The sequence below is a fragment of the Odocoileus virginianus genome, chromosome 19, assembly GCF_023699985.2.
Source record: "Odocoileus virginianus isolate 20LAN1187 ecotype Illinois chromosome 19, Ovbor_1.2, whole genome shotgun sequence".
NCBI classification, from domain to species: domain Eukaryota; kingdom Metazoa; phylum Chordata; class Mammalia; order Artiodactyla; family Cervidae; genus Odocoileus; species Odocoileus virginianus.
Window position 1 is genome coordinate 45,863,984 of NC_069692.1, and position 22,857 is coordinate 45,886,840.

The window sequence follows — 22,857 nt, forward strand, 5'->3', positions numbered from 1 at the left end:
CTTGCAATTTAGGAAAAACACCTTTTTGTTTTCACTGCCAAACCATTCATGTAAAAGTGGCTCAAAAATGTTTTCTGAATGGTCTTCGGGTTTTACAGATACACATGTGTGTATATATGGATATAGCAGATATTCATATGTATCTGTTGCATGACACACACACACACAAGACCACTCATAAATATATATATATATATATTTTTTTTTTTTTTTTCCCAGAGAGCCAGACACAACAAAGCCATTAAAACAGGCGATGATGAAAAAGGGAGCTAACTAGACATGTAATAATCAAACTAGAGAAAAGGAAGATGAGGTAAAACCCTGGCTCTGGGCTCCCTGGTTCCACAGAAAAACGGGTGTGAGTTACGTGACTCTCATTTCCCAATAAATGACTCCTTCTGGCATCAGCACTGGATATAAATGGCCTTCTCAACCAAATTCTGAATGTGCTGAATTAAGCAATGATACTGTTTATGTCAACAATTCATTGAGCAGGAGAGCAAGTGTCTTTAAGAAGTTACTGAGGGCAACTGGAAACCACTAGATTGGTTTTTCAATGTCATCCACATGTGTCCAACACCACACATTGTTCCTACTTTAACCAACCATCCAGAAAAATAATGCCACACTCTGATTTAGTGCTACCTATTTTCAAGCAATGAGTGCTGTAAAAGAAGAAAATACCTGGATTTGAGAGGAAAGGGGTTTCCTTTGAAGTGTATCCAACAATTCCCACAACTTCCTCACCAACAGAAAGAATTTTATATGGTAAATAAAGTCCTGAAATTTTAGACGCTAGAGGCCCCTTGGCTTTAATGTTTGCACTCAGAATTGGAAATTTGGCCTCTTTGAGTAGTGGATTAATCAGGCCTTCCACACCATTATCAAATTCGTGATTTCCCAGTGCCTGGTGGAAAGGGAAAAGAGAAAAAGAATTAGGTACTCTGAAATTGCCAGGAAAAACACACTTCAGAGAATATTACCTTGGGGAATTCCCTGCTGGTTCACTGGTTAGGACTCCATGCTTTCACTGTGGAGGACATGGGTTCAATTCCTGGTCAGGGAACTAAGATCCCACAAAGCATATGGCACAGCCGAAAAAAAAAAAAAAAAAAAAAAAAAACACAAAAAAAACCAAACCTTATAACAGGGTTCTGAAAACTGGCGAAGCTCTAGGAAGCTGACTGTATGACTGATGTCCTCCTCAGGCTCAGAGATTTTACTCCGGGGCCCTGGGGTCAGGCCCAGCAGCAATCAGACCACCAAGCAGATTTCAGAACCCCAGGCCCCACATCACCTGCTGAGGCGACATCAGTGGGCGTGGAAGGCACCCGCAGACAGGTCAGTGTCCTCCAAGTCCAGTTCTGGGGCAGCTTGAGAGTGTGCATTTACCAGGCTCTGTCCAGCCCTTTCATGGGGTTTTCTCTCATAAGCCCACATCTCAATCCACCAAACCAATCATTCCATTCCTATATGCCGGGGACAACTCTTAAAATCAACAGGACTTTAGCAAAAGGAGCTGGGGTCTTGTAATGAACAGACACTCGAGGCGTCCCCTCCCCAATGCAGCTCCCATTTCCTGGGTCATGATACCCTCATGTTCCCATAACTGTTTCTTCCCTAGGACTCTGTGGTCCTCTCTGCTTCTGGGAAGGCGAGGATCCCAAGGGTAAGAAGGAGACTGCACTCTGATAGCACAGCATTGGTTTCTGCTTCCCGCCAGTTGTGGGTCACCCTGGGTTTCACTCTCAGCAGCTTCATATCCAAGGAAGAGTAGGATGAAACCAGCGCAGGCCTCTGGGGCTCTGGATGGGCTCCGAGCCAGGACTCTGGGAGGAGCTGGCACATTTTAACACAAGCCACCCTACTTCCAACTTACTCCTTAGCTCCCTTTCCTCACTGCTCGAGAGACGGCTGCTGAGCCAGAGCTATCACCCTGATGTCTGGTATCTTTCCCCAGGGTGATGCTGACAAAAGAGGACAGGTTGACCACTTCCCCCAAAGCCTTCCACTCCTTCTCTATGGGTCTCCTGGAAACAACCCACCTACTGCAGCCACCCACCCATGGGCTCTGGCTGCCAAGGCTGATTCGTTATCTTAGTACTTAACTCAGTGAGTCTCAAACTTTCTATACACAACACTTGATTTTGCTTCACTTTGAGGGTCATCTGGGAACAGGCCTGGAAGGGCTGACTGGTGACCCCTCCATCTAAATGGACACCCCCCCCCCCGAGTCCTCTGACTGCCCCCATCCTCCTCCTTCCTACCCGCTCCCCTCTGCAGCAGCTTGGCCTGCACATCCGTGGGGCCCTCCCCACAAGGAGAGCCCCTGAGCCGCTGGGACCTTCACCTCTAGCCTTCGCCCCCCTCAGTGCTGGAGCCCCTCACCTGCCTGGCAGGTGACCCTCGCCAGTACCCACGCTCAGAGGGCCATGTGCATCATGTCCTCATCTGCACGTGTTTCCACAAAGAATGCAGCAGTGTCCTCATGTTCCCATGTGCCTGTCTCCCTGATCAGACTCAGAATTTCTGAACTTGCCTTTTATCCCATCTCTGAATATCTGCTCATTTTTACTTATTCCTCTTACCTAAGTGCTTCCCTCTTAAAGGCTCTCCCAGTCTTGGGTAATTGTCTTTTTCTCTTCTATTCTTAGAACATCACAGTTTCTTCCTATGGTGAAATAAGTCTGCCTTATGAGGTTACAATAACTCATAATAATCTTGCGTAACTGTACGATTTTTCTTTTTAATGAATGTTTTCCATAGCTCTTTATGAAAGATTGTCAATGCGTCAGCCGCCTTGCACTTTATCACTATATTGCTAGCACTCAGCAATAGATGAACTTACAGTTTTCCTTTGTCTTGCTTGGTGTCTCCTCCTTGGACTTGAGTATAAAGCCCTGAAAGTGATGACCTTGGCTGCCTTTCCACCTCTCTGCCTGGCGGGGAGAGAGTGTGCTTGGAGGTGTGCAAGGGTTGCCTGAATGCTGTCGCTGCCACCCACACTTTCAACATCCAACTGAACATCTGCAACCCCAACTTGACTCCTGACTCTGCATCTCTGCGTCTGGCTGCCATGTGGACATTGCCCCGCAGGCTCTCACAGGCACCCCAAGCTTACTGGGCTCAAGCTCCTGCCTCTGGGATCCCCATCTTGGTCCAAGGTGCTGCCATCTCCCCAGTCAGTTGCAGCCAGATCCCTCCCACTCGCTCACTCCCTCTCCTCACCTCCCACCAGCATCTCCCCCTTTATTTACAAGTTCCAGCTCAGCCTACCCTCCTGCTTCCACCTGCAAGTGGTCCTGGCGCCCCCACCCCCGCCCCCGCCCCCCAGCTGGACCTTCAGATGCTACCACTTCGATCTCTAAACCTGCACCTTGCTGCCAGAATCATCTCTCTAAAATGCAAATCTGAACTTGTTGGTCCTGACCTTAAGGGCCCTGATAGGCTCTACCTAAACTTCCTCTGTAATAAAGTTCAATGTCCTGAGCTCTTTAAGGTCTGGTCTTACCCTCTCCTTGAGCTTCCCTCAGACACCCACCTTCAGGCAGCAGGCAGGCCTGGCTCTATCATTCACGAGCAGTGACCTGAATACATTTCTAAACTGAAGCCTCCTCTGGAAGAGGAATGAATGAATAAAACAGAAGTTGTAATGACAGCGAGTCAGTATTTACTAAGAACACGCCACACACCAGCATCGTGCAAGGTGATTTTCTGTAGCAAACCTGGTTTTGTGCTGTGATGTTGGTGTTATTACTATCCTTGTGTTACAGAGGGGAAACACTGAGATCTAGAGACATTAAATGACCGTTTCAAGGTAACAAAATTAGTAAGGAGTGGAGCTGGGACCAGAGTCACTTCTGTTTGACTTCAAAAAATCTCTGCGCTTGGCTATAACGGGCTTTGCATAAGAGAGTAAGGACTCAAAATAAAATCCTGACTACCCATAGTTTTCCATGTTTTCACTTATCTTTGTCCCTCTGTATATGATACATGGACTTCCCTGGTGGCTTAGTGGTAAGAAATCTGCCTGCAATGCAGGAGACACAGGAGACATGGATTTCAATCCTGGGTTGGGAAGATCCCATGGATGAGAACATGGCAACCCACTCCAATATTCTTGTCTGGAGAATCCCATGGACAGAGAATCCTGACGGGCTACAGTGCATGGGACTGCAAAGAGCTGGACCCGACTGAAGTGACTGAGCATGCACGCATGTGCATGTGATACATAAATGATGACTGATTGATATATACATAAACAGGGCTCCCTCAGTGGCCCAGTGGTTAAGAATCTGCCTTGCAATACAAGGGACACTGGTTCAATCCCTGGTCCTGGAAGATCCACATGCCATGTGGCAACAAATGCTATGCATCACAACTACCGAGCCAGAGCTCTAGAACCTGTGCTCCTCAACAGGAGAAGCCCTTAGTGAGAAGCCCTCACACACAAAAAGTAGCCCCTGCTCCCTGCAGCTAGGGAAAGCCCGCACACAGCAATGAAGACCCTCCACAGCCAAAAACAATAATGAAAAAGACATATACACAGATAGGAAGATAGAACGTTCCTTTCAAATGCCACGCCTTTACTGCCTTATTCAACTAATTGTTTTATTTCTTTTTCCTTTTATTTTTATTAGTCACCTAGGTATTTTAGCTCCTGAAGGCCAATGGACCTTCTGGAAGGAAGACCCCGGAGGCTCCGGGTCCTCCCTGAGTTAGCAGGCGTCGCTTTGCTCGATGGGACCCTCAGGCAGCCGCGGCAGCCCCTGCGCCTGCCCACTGAGCCCCTCACCACGCAGCAGAGTTTGGGGAGAGAGCAGGGACGCAGCGGCAGATGAAAAGAAACGGACAGAAAAATCCCCATCAGTTTCTTCCTTCTACACACAGCTAATCCTTCCTACAAATAGCAAAGCAGAGCAATCCCTTTGTAAATGCCTAGCTTCCACTTTCTGACCTCGAACTTCCCTGCTCCCTCCCATTCCCTTGCACCTATCAGAGCTTCACCCTTCGTCGGCTCTGCAGGGGAAGGGTCCTGCAGCTCACCTGAAGACACCTGCTCCCACCACCCTGCCGGCACACAGGAAACTTGTGAAATACACTGCTTCTTCGTTCATCCTATTGCTTTTATTAATAATGTGAAAATACCTCAGGAAGAGTCTGCCTGTGAGTAGAACTTAGAGCAATGAAGATACAACATGGTCTTTCCTTGTTCCTTTATATCTTACAGAACCTTTGTAGGGCAACCATGTTGTTGCTGTTGAATCTCTAAGTCGTGTCTGACTCTTTGCGACCCCATGGACTGTAGCCCACCAGGCTCCTCTGGCCATGGCATTTCCCAGGCAAGAACACTGGAGGGGCTGCCATTTCCTTCTCCAGGAGATCTCCCAGTCCAGAGATTGAACACGCGTCTCCTGTGTCGGCAGGCAGATTCTTCACTGCTGAGCCGTCAGGGGAGAATTTGGAAGCCGACACTGCAGTTTTAGTAGCCCTCTTGGGTCCTCTCTGGAGACCCTGCCCACCTTCTCGTATTTGTGCTTGTTGATTCTTTGCTGCCCTGCCCAACTAACGTGTGCCAGCTTACGTTGTACCATATGCTTACGTGTACCAACTAACCCTGATGGGAACTAAACTCTTACGTGCCAGGATTACATAAGACTATGTAATTATCACTCTAAGGATTATTACGTAATTATCACGTAAGGAGTACGTGCTTATCATTCTAATCCTCACATAAGCAAGTGATTTTCCTGACCCTAAAGGACATTCTCACATTCTCTCTCGCTTTTCTGCTTTCCAAACATTTCATTTCCAATACTGGAAACGAAACTCATTTTCATTCATTTGTTCATTTGAGAGCCCTATTCACCCACTGCTTCTAGCCCTGTCATCACCTTGAATATTTTTAATACAAACACTAAATTTCACCAAATGCACTTTTGTGTAATTAAAGAGAGTTGAACCTCACAAAATGACCTTTTTCAGTATCTCCAACACTGGAATCATAGGAACACAATGAGAGCGTCTGGTCTAACCCCAGCTAAGTATCGTCATCACCTCCTTGGTATAGGAGAATCCTGGGGTTATCACTATTAAAAGCAAAACAAAACTTGATGATCATATAGGAAAGAGACTTTTCACATTCTCCATCTAGCTCAGCCCAGTATTTTTGATCACCTAAATACCTGGAATATTGCCTGCCTTTTATTCTTCTTCTTTATTTTTAAACTTCAAAAATTTTTTGGCTGTGCTGTGAGACTTGTGGGATCTTAGTTCCCTAACTAGGGACTGAACCCAGGCCCTGGTGGTGAAAGTGCACAGTCCTAACCCTTAACCGCTAGGGAATTCCCTTGCTTGCATTTTAAAGCTAAAAGCAAACTGAAATGTAAGGACAAGGGAGATTTGCTTCTTCTCTGACTCAAAATTCTGCTTTTGTTAAATAAATTCTGCAGAACACAGTCAGATGCTTTTAACCCCAACTGCAGGCATTTGTTAATATTTACATTTGCATACCAGGTGGTGCTAGTGGTAAAGAACCTGCCTGCCAAAGCACGAGGCATAAGAAATGCAGGCTTAATCCCTGGGTCAGGAAGATACCCTGGAGGAGGGTATGGGAACCCACTCCAGTATTGCCCGAGAATCCCATGGACAGAGGAGCCTGGCAGGCTACAGTCCATAGGGTCGCACAGAGTCAGATATGACTGAAGCGACTTAGCATGTACATTTGCTGTGTATAGTTTGTGAAAGGCTTTGCAGAAACTCTGCAAGGATAGGGCCCAAAAGGCTTTTCAGGTCATATGAATCGGCAATGGAAGAATGAATCCATTTGGAGTTTCTTGTTTTGATTAAAAACACTCTGTAGTGAGGACTGAGGGAAAGCTTGTGTTACCATCATTGGTTTATAAACTCTCATTAATTCTGAATACAAGACAATGTCTAACTTCCTTTTGTGAATAAGCAATTCCTGACATATACCCATTTTAAGGTGCTCATATGGTGACTGCACTCTATTCATTTATTTATTCCAATTGCACTGAATGCTAGTGAGAATTTAACAATCAACTCAGTTCAGTTCAGTCACTCAGTTGTGTCTGACTCTTTGCGACCCCATGGACCGCAGCAGGACAGGCCTCCCAGTCCATCACCAACTCCTGCAGTTTACACAAACTCATGTCCATTGAGTCAGTGAAGCCATCCAACCATCTCGTCCTCTGTTGTCTCCTTCTCCTCCTGCCTTCAATCCTTCCCAGCATCAGGGTCTTTTCTAATGAGTCAGTTCTCCGCATCAGGTGACCAAACTATTGGAGTTTCAGCTTCAACATCAGTCCTTCCAATAAACACCCAGGACTGATCTCCTTTAGGATGGACTGGTTGGATCTCCTTGCAGTCCAAGGGACTCTCAAGAGTCTTCTCCAACACCACAGTTCAAAAGCATCAATTCTTCGGCGCTCAGCTTTCTTTATAGCCCAATTCTCACATCCATACATGACTACTGGAAAAACCATAGCCTTGACTAGACAGAACTTGTTGGCAAAGTAATGTCTCCGCTTTTTAATTTGCTGTCTAGGTTGGTCATAACTTTCCTTCCAAGGAGTGTCTTTTAATTTCATGGCTTCAGTCAACATCTGCAGTGATTTTGGAGCCCCCAAAAATAAAGTCAGCCACTCTTTCCACTGTTTCCCCGTCTGTTTCCCATGAAGTGATGGGACCAGATGCCATGATCTTAGTTTTCTGAATGTTGAGTTTAAGCCAACTTTTTCACTCTCCTCTTTCACTTTCATCAAGAGGCTCTTTAGTTCTTCTTTGCTTTCTGCCATAAGGGTGGTGTCATCTGCATATCTGAGGTTATTGATATATTTCCTGGCAATCTTGATTCCAGCTTGTGCTTCATCCAGCCCAGTGTTTCTTAGGATGTACTCTGCATAGAAGTTAAATAAGCAGGGTGACAATATACAGCCTTGATGTACTCCTTTCCCTATTTCGAACCAGTCTGTTGGTCCATGTCAGTTCTAACTGTAGCTTCTTGACCTGTATACAGATTTCTCAGGAGGCAGGTCAGGTGGTCTGGTATTCCCATCTTTCAGAATTTTCCACAGTTTATTGTGATCCACACAGTCAAAGGCTTGGGCATAGTCAATAAAGCAGAAATAGATTTTTTCTGGAATTTTCTTGCTTTTTTGATGATCCAGCAGATGTTGGCAATTTGATCTCTGGTTCCTCTGCCTTTTCTAAATCCAGCTTGAACATCTGGAAGTTCATGGTTCACATATTGCTGAAGCCTGGCTTGGAGAATTTTGAGCATTACTTTATTAACATGTGAGATGAGTACAACTGTGTGGTACTTTGAGCATTCTTTGGCATTGCCTTTCTTTGGGATTGGAATGAAAACTGACCTTTTCCAGTCCTGTGGCCACTGCTGAGTTTTCCAAATTTGCTGGCATATTGAGTGCAGCACTTCCACAGCATCATCTTTTAGGATTTGAAACAGCTCAACTGGAATTCCATCACCTCCACTAGCTTTGTTTGTAGTGATGCTTCCTAAGGCCCACTTGACTTCACATTCCAGGATGTCTGGCTCTAGGTGAGTGATCATACCATCATGATTATCTGGGTTGTGAAGATCTTTTTTGTACAGTTCTTCTGTGTATTCTTGCCAGCTCTTCTTAATATCTTCTGCTTTTGTTAGGTCCATACCATTTCTGTCCTTTATTGAGGCCATCTTTGCATGAAATGTTCTCTTGGTATCTCTAATTTTCTTGAAGAGATCTTTAATCTTTCCCATTCTGTTGTTATCCTCTATTTCTTTGCACTGATCCCTGAGGAAGGCTTTCTTATCTCTCTTTGCTATTCTTTGGAACTCTGCATTTAAATGGGTACATCTTTCCTTTTCTCCTTTGCTTTTAGCTTCTCTTCTTTTCAAAGCTGTTTGTAAGGCCTACTCAGACAGCCATTTTGCTTTTTTGCATTTCTTTTCCATGGGGATGGTCTTGCTCCCTGTCTCCTGTACAATGTCACGAACCTTCATCCATAGTTCATCACACACTCTGTCTATCAGATCTAGTGCCTTAAATCTATTTCTCAGTTCCACTGTATAATCATAAGGGATTTGATTTAGGTCATACCTGAATGGCCTATTGGCTTTCCCTACTTTCTTCAATTTAAGTCTGAACTTGGCAATAAGGAAGTTCATGATCTGAGCCACAACCAGCTCCTGGTCTTATTTTTGCTGGCTGTATAGAGCTTCTCCATCTTTGGCTGCAAAGAATATAATCAGTCTGATTTCGATTTTGGCCATCTGGTGATGTCCATGTGTAGAGTCTTCTCTTGTGTTGTTGGAAGAGGGTGTTTGCTATGACTAGTACATTATCTTGGCAAAACTGTATTAACCTTTACCCTGCTTCATTCTGTACTCCAAGGCCAAATTTGCCTGTTATTCCAGGTGTTTTTTGACTTCTGGGAGCTGTGAGGAGATACCCCACGTCCAAGGTAAGGAGCAGCGGCTGCACTTTGCTGGAGCAGAAGTGAAGAGATACCCCACATTCAAGGTAAGAGAAGCCGGTAGGCGCTGAGAGAGGGTATCAGAGGGCAGACAGACTGAAACCACAAACACAGAAAACTAACCAATCTGATCGCACGGACCACAGCCTTGTCTAATTCAATGAAACTAAGCCATGCCATGTGGGGCCACCCAAGACGGACGGATCATGGTGGAAAGTTCTGACAAAATATGGTCCACTGGAGAAGGAAATGGCAAACCACTTCAGTATTCTTGCCTTGAGAACCCCATGAACAGTATGAAAAGGCAAAAAGACAGGACTCTGAAAGATGAACTCCTCATGTCAGTAGCTGCTCAATATGCTACTGGAGATCAGTGGAGAAATAACTCCAGAAAGAATGAAGGGATGGAGCCAAAGCAAAAACAATATCCAGTTGTGGATGTGACTGGTGATAGAAGCAAGGTCCAATGCTGTAAAGAGCAATATTGCATAGGAACCTGGAATGTTAGGTCCATGAATCAAGACAAATTGGAAGTGGTCAGACAGGAGATGGCGAGAGTGGACATTGACGTTTTAGACTGGAATGGGTGAATTTAACTCAGATGACCATTATATCTACTACTGTGAGCAGGAATCCCTTAGAAGAAATGCAGAAGCCATCATGGTCAACAAGAGTCCGAAATGCAGTACTTAGAGGCAATCTCAAAAACGACAGAATGATCTCTGTTCATTTCCAAGGCAAACCATTCAATATCACATTCATAATCCAAGACTATGCCCTGACCAGTAAAGCAGAAGAAGCTGCAGCTGAACAGTTCTATGATGACCTACAAGAACTTTTAGAACTAACACCCAAAAAAGATGTCCTTTTCATTACAGAGGACTGGAATGCAAAAGTGGGAAGTCAAGAAACAGTCAATTACCATCTTTTAGATACTGAAGTCAATGGAAAGTACCTAGTATCCACCCAACGAAAACAAATACATGGTGTCACAATGCTACAGTTCCCCATCCCTTTTTCTATCTGGGTAGATGCTGAATGACTGATGGAGTCAGTCTTCCCCACTGAGTTTGAACTGAATCTCAAAACTCTTCTTTTCCTGGCTCTGCAGGGAGTTACTGTCAATTAACTAGAGATTGACACTTGAGATGAAATTGTTCTCCATGCCTGCATGAAGATAATAATGATAAGCATGGAATCTATTTACTTCCAACAACAGTAAAATAAAACTTCAGAGAGGAACGTGTGCTAGAGGAATTAATTCACATCCTTCTTGACTTTCCCTCTTTTACCATGTTTGTTCCAGAAAGGGTGCAGGTGGAACCTGCAGCTAATCCAGCTGTCAGCTGACCCGGCATGCCTGACCACCGTGTCCTGTGAGGCCTCCTGCCCACGTCCAGCTTTTTTTCTTTCTCAAAGCTTTTCCTAAGAGAAGCTGCTATTTCTTCATTTGCTGCCTTCACCCGGAAAAACACATGCTCTCAGTGGTGCTAAGTAAAGGAATGAACAAGAAGAAATAAGAACACTCCTCAGGGTGAGACTGAGAGAAACCAAGCCCTTGGCATGGGAGTGGGTGGGACTGGCGCTGACATGGGGAAGAGGCCTGGAACCCGGCCTCTGGAACCCTTCCATGGGGAAGAGGTCCTGCTCTTCCTTCATGGTCCTCGGGAGTGGACACGGGGGTCAGTGGCCATCTGCTGGCCTTCTGTGAAGTTCTCCCATTATGCCAGAACTGGAGAAGGAAATGACAACTCACTCCAGTGTTCTTTCTTGGAGATCCCATGGACAGAGGAGCCTAGTGGGCTACAGTACATGGGGTCACAGAGAGACGGACACAACTGAGTGACTAATGCTTATTATGTTGAATATTTAGTCTTTATGGAGAAATCTCCCATTTTCTGAATTCTCCAGTTACAAGTGACTGATCAGAGCCATTTCTCTGTGTTATTGAAGTCCACATTAATTGGTGGATAAAGAAGATGCGGTACGTATATACAATGGAACATTACTCAGCCATAAAGAGAATGAATGATGGCATCTGCATCAAAGTGAATGGACCTAGGGATTATCATACTAAGGGAAGTAAGTCAGAGAAAGGCAAATATTGTACAGTATCACTTACATGTGTAATCTAAAATATGACACAGATGAACTTAACTATGAAACAGACTCATGGACAAAGAGAGTTGTATTTGCCAAGGTGGAAGGAGGGTGGGGGAAGGATGGATTGGGAGTTTGGGTTAGCAGATGTAAACTATTATATACAGAATGGATAAACAATAAGTTCCTACTGTATAACACAGGGATATTCTATATCCTGTGGTAAACCATTATGGAAAAGAATAGGAAAAAGAATGTACACTTGAATGAATCAGTTTGCTGTACAGTAGGAATTCAACATTGTAAATCAATAAAGTAAATTAAAAAAAAGAATATGCATTAATCAAGTCCTATAATCTATTTAAAATGGACTTCTCTAGTAGTCCAGTAGTTAAGAATCCATGTTCCCCATGCAGGGGGCCCAGGTTTGATCCTTGGTCAAGGAACTCGATCCCATCTGACAAATACACCTGGCACAGCCAAATAAATAAATAAAAAATAAATGTAGCTACCACAGGGGTAATGCTTGGTAAATATCTACTGGATGAAAAAACAACTAAATAAAAGATTGGTGAGGAGGAGGAAAAAAAGAGACTGAGACCGAATGCCCAAGGCCGGGTTACTGGTCCTCAGGCCCTGGGTGGTTCCCAGCAGCTGCTTCTCTGTGACCTGCACCGTGCTGGCCTGTCTGTGGGCTGCAGTGGGAAAAAGGTTCAGGCACAGTCCTCTGGGCTCCGGCACCAGACTGATAAAGAGTTCTGTTCTGAAAGCCTCTGATGGGTAAACACAGCAGCCACACAGTGATGATTTTCACAGAACACAGAGCCACAGAAGGCAAGCGAGCAGCAAAACCCAGAGAGAGAGAGAGAGTCTCGCAGGCCAAGAACAGAGCAGGCCTCCCTGAATAAAGCAAGCTGTGCGGCGGCGGTCACGGTGACCCAGCTCTGACTAGTGTCTGATGCTACATCCTTGGTTGGTTTGCGTCAACCTGCAGCAGTATTTTTATTTCAAGTGTTACCAGAAAATGCAGATTTTTTTCCCCAAGTTTGAAATGACATCCCCCACCCCAATTTCAGGGCAGCCCAGCTTGAACCCAGGTGACAGGGTTACAGATACTGAAATTGGGTCGGCGGTGGGGCAGAGACATGGGCTTCTGTTGCAGGAGATGTCGCGTGGAATTGCCTGGGAGAGACCTGGTGCTCACTGCCCCCTCCCTACCCTATCCATGGATCCCTGCTCTGCACAGCCTGCTGGCTAGGCAGTTCCCACCATTCAGCCAGAACAGGTGCCCTCAATAACCCATGAAGGAGACACTTGTGAGGATGCATGTAGTTCCAGGTGCTAGGAAAGAGCAATCCCCAGTGTAGCACAGGGCGGACCTCCCCTCTCCCTCAGGCCTCCCCTCCTGGCAACCCAGCCAGGAGACCCCTTTGTCTGTGCTCCTGCACCATCCCCTCCAGGGGTCCCCTCCTCCAGGCACTCCCACTGCCCCACTCTGTCTCATCGCTCCTCACCTAGACATATCGAGATCCTCTGAGCCAGTCTCTGGCTTCAGACCTCCTGCCCACTGCTGGTGGGCCACCAGAATGTACTCCCCAAACACCCACCCCACTGCTTCCAGCCCTTCTGGGTGTCTCTGCAAGGCTCCCCCCTTCCCACTGAAATCCGTCCTGCTCAGATGCTAAACCAGCCCCTCTCTGATCTCCCTGAGCTGCCTCATTTCTTTTTTCTGCCTGACCAGGCACCTTCGGTTCCAGGAACACAAAGTCACCTGCCTGTGTGTGAGAAGCCTTCAGTGGCGCCACTACCGCAGACCGCCCTCCTGTCACATCTGTCACATCTGTCACGCCCACTGCCGCTGTCTGCTCACATGTCTTTCTCTTTTTCCCGGAGGCAGGAGCCGTGTCAATCGTCCCACGGTCCTTGGTGACGCCAGACGGGCACCTGGCACCAGCGGCTCAGCAGCTGTTTACTGAAGGAGTAATAAAGCCCTCCACCCCACCTGCTCCTTTCAAACGGGCCCCACTTTCATCTCCGATTTGGGAGGTGAGCCTCTGAAGCTGTTCAAGAACAGGATATAAAAACACACTTGATAAAGAGTAGTTAAGCAGCAGCAGTAGTGTTAGTCGCTCAGTCACGACTAACTCTTTGTGGCCCCATGGACTGTAGCCCGCTAGGCTCCTCTGTCTGTGGCATTCTCCAGGCAAGGATAGTACAGTGGGCTGCCACTCCCTTCTCCGGAGGATCTTCCCGACCCGGGAACTGAGCCTGGGCCTCCTGCACTGCAGGCAGATTCTTCACTGAGCCAGCAGGGCAGGTGTACAACAAGAGAAACCGAATTGCTCTGAAGAAGGTGAACCAGACACTAAGCCTGGAAGCTTAGCTGGCTGCACCGCAATCCACCGCTCCCTTGGGCTCTCTTTTTCACTTCTTGTGTCTTCATTTACATTTCTATTCATATCTTACTGACACTTGCTTGTGAAAGATTTTTTTTTAAGTTTTTTTTAACGGTTCAGGGTCTTGTGTGTGCACATATGAACGTTATATAGATTTCATGAAGGCATTTAGCAAGAAAAAGGAATTTTTTGAAATCTCTTTCTATTGGGAATCTGCCAAGGAGACCAACCACCTATACGGTATCTGAATTACAAAGGGGGCATTTCACAGCTCCTGCTTGGTCCACAAAGGACTGTGAAAATTACCAGTGAATTTGACACAAGGGAATTTCAAGAAAGAGGAAAAAATAAAAACAAAATACATGACAAAAAGAAATATTAATAGTTAAGACTTTCATGCTACATGGCTAAGCCCTGTTCATACATTAACTTATTCAATTCTTACAATGCTGTAGGTAAGTACTAATTACTTGTCCTTTATAGAGATGGGAAACCTGGGGTGTGGGGCTTCCACAACTAGCAAGAGGCATAGCTGGGACTGGAACAAAGCAAGGCTTTAGCATCTGGGACCTTAAGTATTCTGCCAAACTGCTGCTAATACAAGCACCTGTAAACCATAATGGAAAGGATATCAAAAAATGAATGTGTATACACACATGTGTATATATGTATAACTGAGTCATTTTGCTCTCCAGCAGTAATTAAGAACATTGTAAATCAGCTGTATGCTTATTTGCTCAGTCGTGTCTGACTCTTTGGGACCCCATGGACTATAACCTACCAGGCTCCTCTGTCCATGGGGATTCTCCAGGCAAGAGTACTGGAGTGGGTTGTTATGCCCTCCTCCAGGGGATCTTCCCAACCCAGGGATTGAACGCAGGTCTCCCAGTTTGCAGGCAGATTTTTACTATCTGAGCCACCAGGGAAACCCCAAATCAGCTATATTTCAATAAAACTAATAAAAAGATAAGTTATTGTATATGGGATGGAAGAAACAGCAAGGTCCTCCTGTATGGCACAGAGAACTATGTTCAAGATCCGATGACAGGACCTCCCCTGGAGGCTCGGTGGCAAGGAATCTGCCTGCCAATGCAGGAGACACAGCTTCCACCCCTGGTCTGGGAAGATCCCACAGGCCGTGGCACAACTAAGCCTGTGGGACACAACTACTGAGCCTGTGCTCTAGAGCTAGGGAGCCACAACTACTGAAGTCCGTGCACCCTAAAGCCCGTCCTCTGCAACAAGAGAAGCTACCACGATGGGAGACCTGCACACCACAGCCAGAGTGCAGTCCCTAACTGCTGCAACTAAGAAAAGTCTGAGCAGCAGCAAAGACACAGAACAGCCAAAAATAAATAAATAAAATCATAAAAAAATGCAGTAAGGTCTCAGACTTCTGCAGACAGTTTTTAAAAAAAGATCCTATGATAAACCACACTGGAAAAGAGTATATTAAAAAAATAAATAACAAGCATCTGGAGAGGGATGAGTATCATTAAACAAGCCACTGGTTTCTCCCGGGTTTCCACAGTGCTGAGTAACACAGCTCCGGTCCTTGCTGTCCTCAGGAAGGGAGAGCGTGACACATCCATGCTCGCATGCATAAAGCAAGCGGGAACCACAGGCAGAGATGTGGTGAGAGAGCCTGACAGTCGAGGATGGACGGGGCTCCAAGCGTGAGCTTCACCTTGAGGCACTCGTCAGGGAAAGCTCACAGACCAGTGACATCAGCTGGAGTAACAAATGTGGGGGTGGAGACACGAGAGCTGAGGCAGTCAGAAATGTTCCAAATAAGAGAAGAGGCGTAAATCCAGGTAGAAGAAAAAAAAAAAAAAAACGGAAAGAAGAATTAGGAGCAGCACAGGATGCATGATGCAGAAGAAAAGAATTTTGGTTTTAACCCACAGAAACCGATTGTAACATCAAAGAGCCATATGTCAGAAACTGGCAACACATAAATTCAGTTAGTCACTTAGACTCTAGCTCATCCCATGAAGAAGGCTGCAGGACACCCTATAGTTTAAGGATTAGAGGAAACCCTGGTCTGTCACTCAACAGGGCTTAGTTGCCAATCACTCAGGGAGAGTCAGCAACAACCATAAGCAGGGAAGATTACAAGGTAGGCATTGTGGCTGCTTCTGGGGTTGGGTTGTGCTTCACATCCCCAGTCTTAGTCCCTGGCAGATGAATGTGGTATCTGACTGAATGGCAGAAAAGATTCCTGAGCTCAACCTAGTTCACTCACAACTCAGTGTCTGTTGAATGAATGAACAAACAAGTACTGAACAGACAGCATTTTATATTTATCATGCAAAATACCCACATCAACATTACCTTTAAAAATACCTGCTCAACTAATTGGGTTCCAGGAAGGTTTCACTACTGGGCTGGTCAAAAGGCTTATTCATTTCCCCCACAAGATGGCTCAAGCAGTGCTTAGATGTTTTTAGGTTCACTCAAAACAATTTTGTTTGTATTGTGACAGCTGTCATATCAGTGTGCATTTTTAAAAAACTTATCTAAATTGGTGAATTTTTGTGTAGCCATTTTAATATCGAGGATAACATCTTTGGCATATTATGCTTTGTTATTTCACAAAACGTGAAAGCGCAATTGAAATGCAAAAAAAGATTTATTTAGTATATGGAAAAGATACTGTGACTGACTGAACGTGTCAAAAGTGGTTTGTGAAGTTCTGAGCTGGAGATTTCTCACTGGACGATGTTCCATGGTCAGGTAGACCAGTTGAAGTTGATAGCAAGTAAATTGAGACATTGAGAACAATCACCATTATACCATGTGGGAGATAGCCGATATATTCAAAATATCCAAATCAATCACTGAAAATCATTTGTACCACCTTTCTTATGTTAATTGCTTTGATGTTCGCGTTCCATATAAGTGAAAAAATTTCCTTGATCATACTTTCACATGCCATTCTCTACTGAAATGTAAGATGTTCCATTTTAAAAACAAATTGTGATGTGCAATGAAAAGTGCTTAGTGCACAATAACGTGGAAGGGAAGAGATTGTGGGGCAACTGAAATGAACTGCCACCAACCACACCAAAGGTCAATCTTCTTTTAAAGGAGGTGATATTGTGTATATGGCAGGACTGGAAGAGTCTTCTGTTAGGAGAAAACCTTCCAGAAAACCAAATGATTAATTCCAACTAGTACTGCTCCCAATTAGACCAACTGAAGGTGCACTCGATGAAAAGCACCCAGAATTAGTCAACACAAAACACATAATCTTCCATCAAGATAAAGCAAGACTGAATGCTTCTTTGATGACCAAGCAAAAACTGTTATAGCTTGGCTGCAAAGTTCCGATTCTTTCACTGTATCCACCAGACATCGCATTTACAGATTTCCATTTATTTTGGTCTTTACAAAACTCTCTTAGTGGAAAAATTTCAATTTTCTGGAAGACCGTAAAAGGTACCTAGGACAATTCTCTTCTCAAAAAGATAAAACGTTTTGGGAAGACGGAATTATGAAGTTGCCTGAAAAATGGCAGAAGGTAGTAGACCAAAATGATGACTACACTGTTCAATAGAGTTCTTTGTGAAAATGAAAAATGTCTTTTATTTTGATTTAAAAAACCAAACAAACTCTTAGGCTAACCCAGCACATCTCTGAGGAGCTAGGAGGCTCCAGCTAATTTTTGGATTCTATATAGAGCCAACTTGAGAAGGAAATGGCAACCCACTCCAGTATTCTTGCCTGGAGAATCTCAGTGGACAGAGGAGCCTGACAGGCTACAGTCCATGGGGTCGCAAGAGTCGGACATGACTTAGTGACTAAACCATAAAGCCAACTGTTCAGGTGAAGGAAAAGAAGTGTCAAGAGGATTTGCAAGTTCTGGTTACATAGCTGAAGAACAGGCAGGGAGGGAGTTTACACGGCGCCCAGAGGTCTCTGTGAGTGAAGCAGGGAAAGCTGCCAATCTGCTGTGGGACTTGGCGGGTTCTTCTCCCATTTCCAGTTAAGGAAGCACAGCTGCTAGGACAGGAGGAGCTCAGAAGCTGCTGCTGCTTACATTCCTCCCTGCCTGAGGCTGGTCTCGCCCAGACCAGCCCGACGCGGAACTCAGACTGGGGCAGCGGAAGCAGAGGCTGGGGCCGCTCGCACAGAGCACTGAGGCCCCAGGGTCCGCAATCCGCAGGCCTGCGCACCTTTCGAGGTCTGAGCTCCAGGAATGACCGCCAGCTTTCTACGCTCAAGCAAAACACAACAACAAAACCCTGCCATCAGATCTCTCTCTCAAGCTTTCCAAACCAGCACTACTAATCAGTCTCCCCAGAACACGCTGCTTTTTTATTGAAGATAAAGTAACTCTGGTTCCTTGATATGAGAGACTCTGGAAGCACTTGAATACCAGGTGACTTTGTTATCAACGATAAAGTAACTCTGGTTCCTTGATATGAGAGACTCTGGAAGCACTTGAATACCAGGTGACTTTGTTATCAACAATAAAGTAACTCTGGTTCCTTGATGTGAGAGACTCTGGAAGCACTTGAATACCAGGTGACTTCTCTTTGCTTAGGGGTTGCTTTTCTGGGAGGAGGGGAAACACACCCACTGTCGATCTGGACACTTGTGGCACCTGAGCATCGTCTTCTGCAGAAGATGGGATCTGTAGTTGGAGAATCCTCGTGCACAGGTGTTAGAATTTCAGTCATCTTTGCTTTGCTTCTCACTGCTCACCCTCCTTCATAGGTCTTAAGCAGCCTCTCTGTGGTTAAGAAGGGGTCAGATGGGCACGATCCCCTCACTGAACAATAAGTTTCACTCTGGCAGGTCTTGTTTACTGTCCAAAGTAACATAGTCTGGCACAGAGTCTGGCACAGACTTGGTTGTTTAGTCGCCAAGTTATGTCCGACTCTTGTGACCCCATGTACTGTAGCCTGCCAGGCTCCTCTGTCCATGGAATGCTCCAGGCCAGAATACTGGAGTGGGTACCATTCCCTTCTCCAGGGGATCTTCCCAACCCAGGGATTGAACCCAGGTCTCTTGCACTGCAGGTGGATTCTTTACCATCTGAGCCACCAGGAAAGCCCCTAGTGAATATCTGTAAACTGAAAGAGTAAGTAAACATCACAGAGAACAGGCTTGAAACTGGGCTCATCCCCCTCCCGTTTTGGCCATCATTTTCTATTACAAAAGGATAACCCTCCATCTAAAATCCTGGGAACCTCTTTGGAAGCAGTAGCCACCTGGAGGTACCTGGGGGAAGACCCATGCCATCTCTCCATAAGGAAATAGCTTCTATGAAAGGAACTGTGGAGGAGAAACAAGAGTTGTCAGGCCAACTTAGACCCATGAGTACTATTAAGTCCTGGGACCAGTTGAGCTGTGTTGGTAGATTAGAAGCAAGACATACAGCTGGGCAGGGCCTGAGGCACTGGGAAACAACATGGGCAGGCCACCCCTCCAAATCCCTTGTTTCATAGATGAGGAATCCACTGCCCAAACTCACACAGCTAGGAGCTGGAAAAGCCAAGAAGTAAAACCTGGGTATCCTGAGGTCCTGTCCAGATCTCTTTCTACTGCTTCTGTCTGCCACAACCCCATGGGCACAAGCGTGTCCACTAAGTCAGGAAAAGCCTGGAAATAGGAGGCTTCAGCTGTCAAGGGGTAATCTTACTACACCTCTGCACTCTTGAGATGCAGTGTCAAACACCGCAGACTCGCCCTGTGTCCCAGGCTTGAACCCTCTTAGTCATCTTTTGATTATAAGCTCCTTCTGAGCCACCTCTGCCAACAGAAGGTGAGCACTTACTGACCCCTGATGGTAGCTGGCACCGTGCAAAGAACTTTACACACATTATCATCTCCTTTAAAATTCTTTTAAAAAATATTTATTTATTTGGCTGTGCTGAATCTTTGTTGTAGCATGCAGGATCTTTAGTTGTGGCATGTGGGATCTAGTTCCCTGACCAAGGATCCAACCCGGGTCTGCCGCACTGGGAGAGTGGAGGTTTAGCCACTGCACCACCAGGGAAGTCCCCGTCATCTCCTTTAAACCCTACAACAACCTGTGAGGAGACAACCACGACCACACCCGCCTCACACCTGTGCAAAGAAAGCCTCCAGGAGATTCAAGAACCTGCTCACACTACATAGATTTTAAGTGGCAGGGAGGGGACCTGATCTCAGATAGTTATCCCGAATTCACCCTCCTAACCCTGTGCCATGCTGCCTACCTACTGAAAATGGCCCTGGTGGATTCAGCCTTTCTTTCCCCATCACCATAGTTCTGACCTGGAGTGCCCCTAAAACCGAGTTTCCTTCCAAGTTAATGATAAATCTATTGAAAACTTGATTCCCTTCCTGTCCCCTCCGACCTCAACCATGGGCTAACAGAACAGTAATCAACCAGAATTGGAGGAACCACTGTTGTAGATTTCATCATTAACATACAATTTCAGGTTGTTCTACTAGGCCCCCAAGTCACAGACTACCTGGCTTGAGAATCCTAAACCAGAGACTTACTGGCTCCCGAAACTGTGACTAACAAACGTCACAAAATGATGATTAATTCCAGTTTCTTTGTTCTTTCCCTTTAAAAACACCCTCAACTCAAAGTCCAAATGGGAGTGGATCTGAGGCTCCCTCTTACTTCCTTGCTCAGTGCCCTGCAATAAACACTTATTTGCTGCCAATGTCTGCTGCTAAGACTTCAGCTTTCTGCGCTGCAGGCACACGAGCTCTTTGCCCAGTTACAGTCTGTGCTCATCACCTCTCCACTGGATTATGCTGTCCAGCCCCTTCTCCCTTCCTCTTTTCCGGTATTTTGCCCTCCCATCTATTTCTATTCATTCTTCCTAAACTGTGATTTCCCTCTGTGGCTGAGAAGTGTTTTCTCATATCAGCTAATTGTTCAGGTCTCTGAAGTTACTAACTGGGTGTCCAACAATTCAATTCCATGCTGACTCTATCTACCTGGGGCTTCCTAGGTGGTGTTAGCGGTAAAGAAACCACCTGCCAATGCAGGAGACTCAAGAGACATGGGTTCGATCCCTGGGTTGGGAAGATCCCCTCCAGTAAAACCCACTCCAGTATTCTTGCCTGGAGAACCCCATGGACAGAGGAGCCCAGAGGGCTTTAGTAATGGGGTTGCAAAGAGTAGGACACAACTGAAGCGACTTAGCACACACACACTGTCTACCAGGAGTGAACATCAGATCACAGATCCTGGGTTCAGAGCCACATCTGCCCCCACTTCAGATGCCAGTTGCAAGTCTTGGGTCACTTGTAATACATCAGCTGTAAATCAGGGATTCCCATAAGACCCTACACAGTTTTGATAATTTGCTAGGAAAATGCACAGAACTCAGGAAAGTACTTTGCTTTTACGGTTACTGGTGTACTATAAAGGCTGCAACTCAGTAACAGCCAAATGGAAGACATGCATGGGGCAAGGGGTGCAAGCAGAAGGGTACACAGGGCTTCCCTGCTCTCTCTGGGCACATCACCTTGCCACACTTCAGTGTGTTCACCATTTAGGACTTTTTATGACGGTTTCATCACATTGACATAATTGATCAAATCCCTGACTGCTGGTGATTAACTCAGTCTCTGGGTCCCTGCCTCTCCCCAGAGGTTAATAGTTCCTATTCTCTAATCCTGGAGTCTTTCTGGCCACCAGCTCTCACTCTGAAGCTGCCTAGGAGTCTCCAGCCATCAATCATCTCATTGACATATAGAAGATACTGATCACGTATCCCCAAGAGTTTGGGGAGCTATGTGCCAGGAACTGTAGACAAAGACAGAATATATAAATTTTATTAACCACAATTCCTCCACTCAGACACCTCCAGTGGCTACCCATGACAATACAGCAGAGCCCACACTTTTCAGGGTGGCCTGTAAGTTGCATGCGATCCCATCTCTCCTGATTCCTGCCACCTCGCTCTGGTCCAGGCTGGTCCATCTTACAGATTCCTGCTTCTGCACCTTTGCTGCATTCTCCTGTCCCTTCACTGAATTGAAATGGAATCAAAATATTTCTCAGGATGCCATTGGCTTAGAGATGTGAGGACCCTCAGACTTTACAGATGAGGAATTGATGGCTCAAAGAGCTGGATGGCATACTCGCCGTTATAGATTCACCGTCTCTCAAAGGCAGGGAGAACAGTACTCACGTCTGAATTCCAGTGATGAGTGCTGGGGTGACAAGCTTCAGATTACCAAAATCTTATGTAACATTTCAAGAGCACAAACCATAAGCCAAAAAAACAAAAATTAATTTGATTACACCAAGTGGAGGATTTCTGCTCAATGAAAAGACACTAAAAAATGGAGTATCTTCTGCCATATCAGTAAACAAGGATGTCACAGTCATCAGAGATGGCAGCCCTCAATGTGGGGGGCCCTAAGGGAATTCGAGAAGGAGATGAATACCTGCTATCTAGCAGCCATCAGACTGCAGCCATTCCGTAGGGTGAACCTTGAGGAAGATCAGGATATGAAAACACAGGATACTGGCCCCAGATATCAGAGGTACACATCAAAGGAGAGATTTCAGTGAGCCAGACTCTGGCAACTTCCCATACATAGAAAAGCACTACAATCCTTGACTTGGGATATCTAGTTTTCTTTAACTAATATAACTCTTTTGATGTTCAGACTATCTACCGTCTGTTGCAAAACTATATAACCAGGCTCCTCCCCTTGCCTCCTTGAGGCAGTTCTCTCAGGGTCACTTGAGATGCTCTCTCCCAGGCCTGGGCCTAATGTCCTAAAAATCCCACCCAATAAAACAAGTTGACAATGCTACGGACAAAATTAATAGATCTAAAAATGGTAAAGAATCCACCTGCAACACAGGAGAACTAGGTTCAGTCCCTGGGTTGGG

At 45.6% G+C, this 22,857-nt stretch overlaps 1 protein-coding gene across 3 annotated transcripts in view; it reads right to left on the reverse strand.

The window, feature by feature from the left end:
• The window catches only part of NT5E (5'-nucleotidase ecto), a 64,838-nt gene that overhangs the window by 34,924 nt on the left and 7,057 nt on the right, over positions 1-22,857 (reverse strand). For all 3 annotated transcript variants that reach the window (XM_070450159.1, XM_020899383.2, XM_020899384.2), the window contains exon 2: positions 685-907. In XM_070450159.1, the coding sequence (XP_070306260.1) occupies positions 685-907 (223 nt within the window). The remainder of the gene's footprint in view (positions 1-684; positions 908-22,857) is intronic.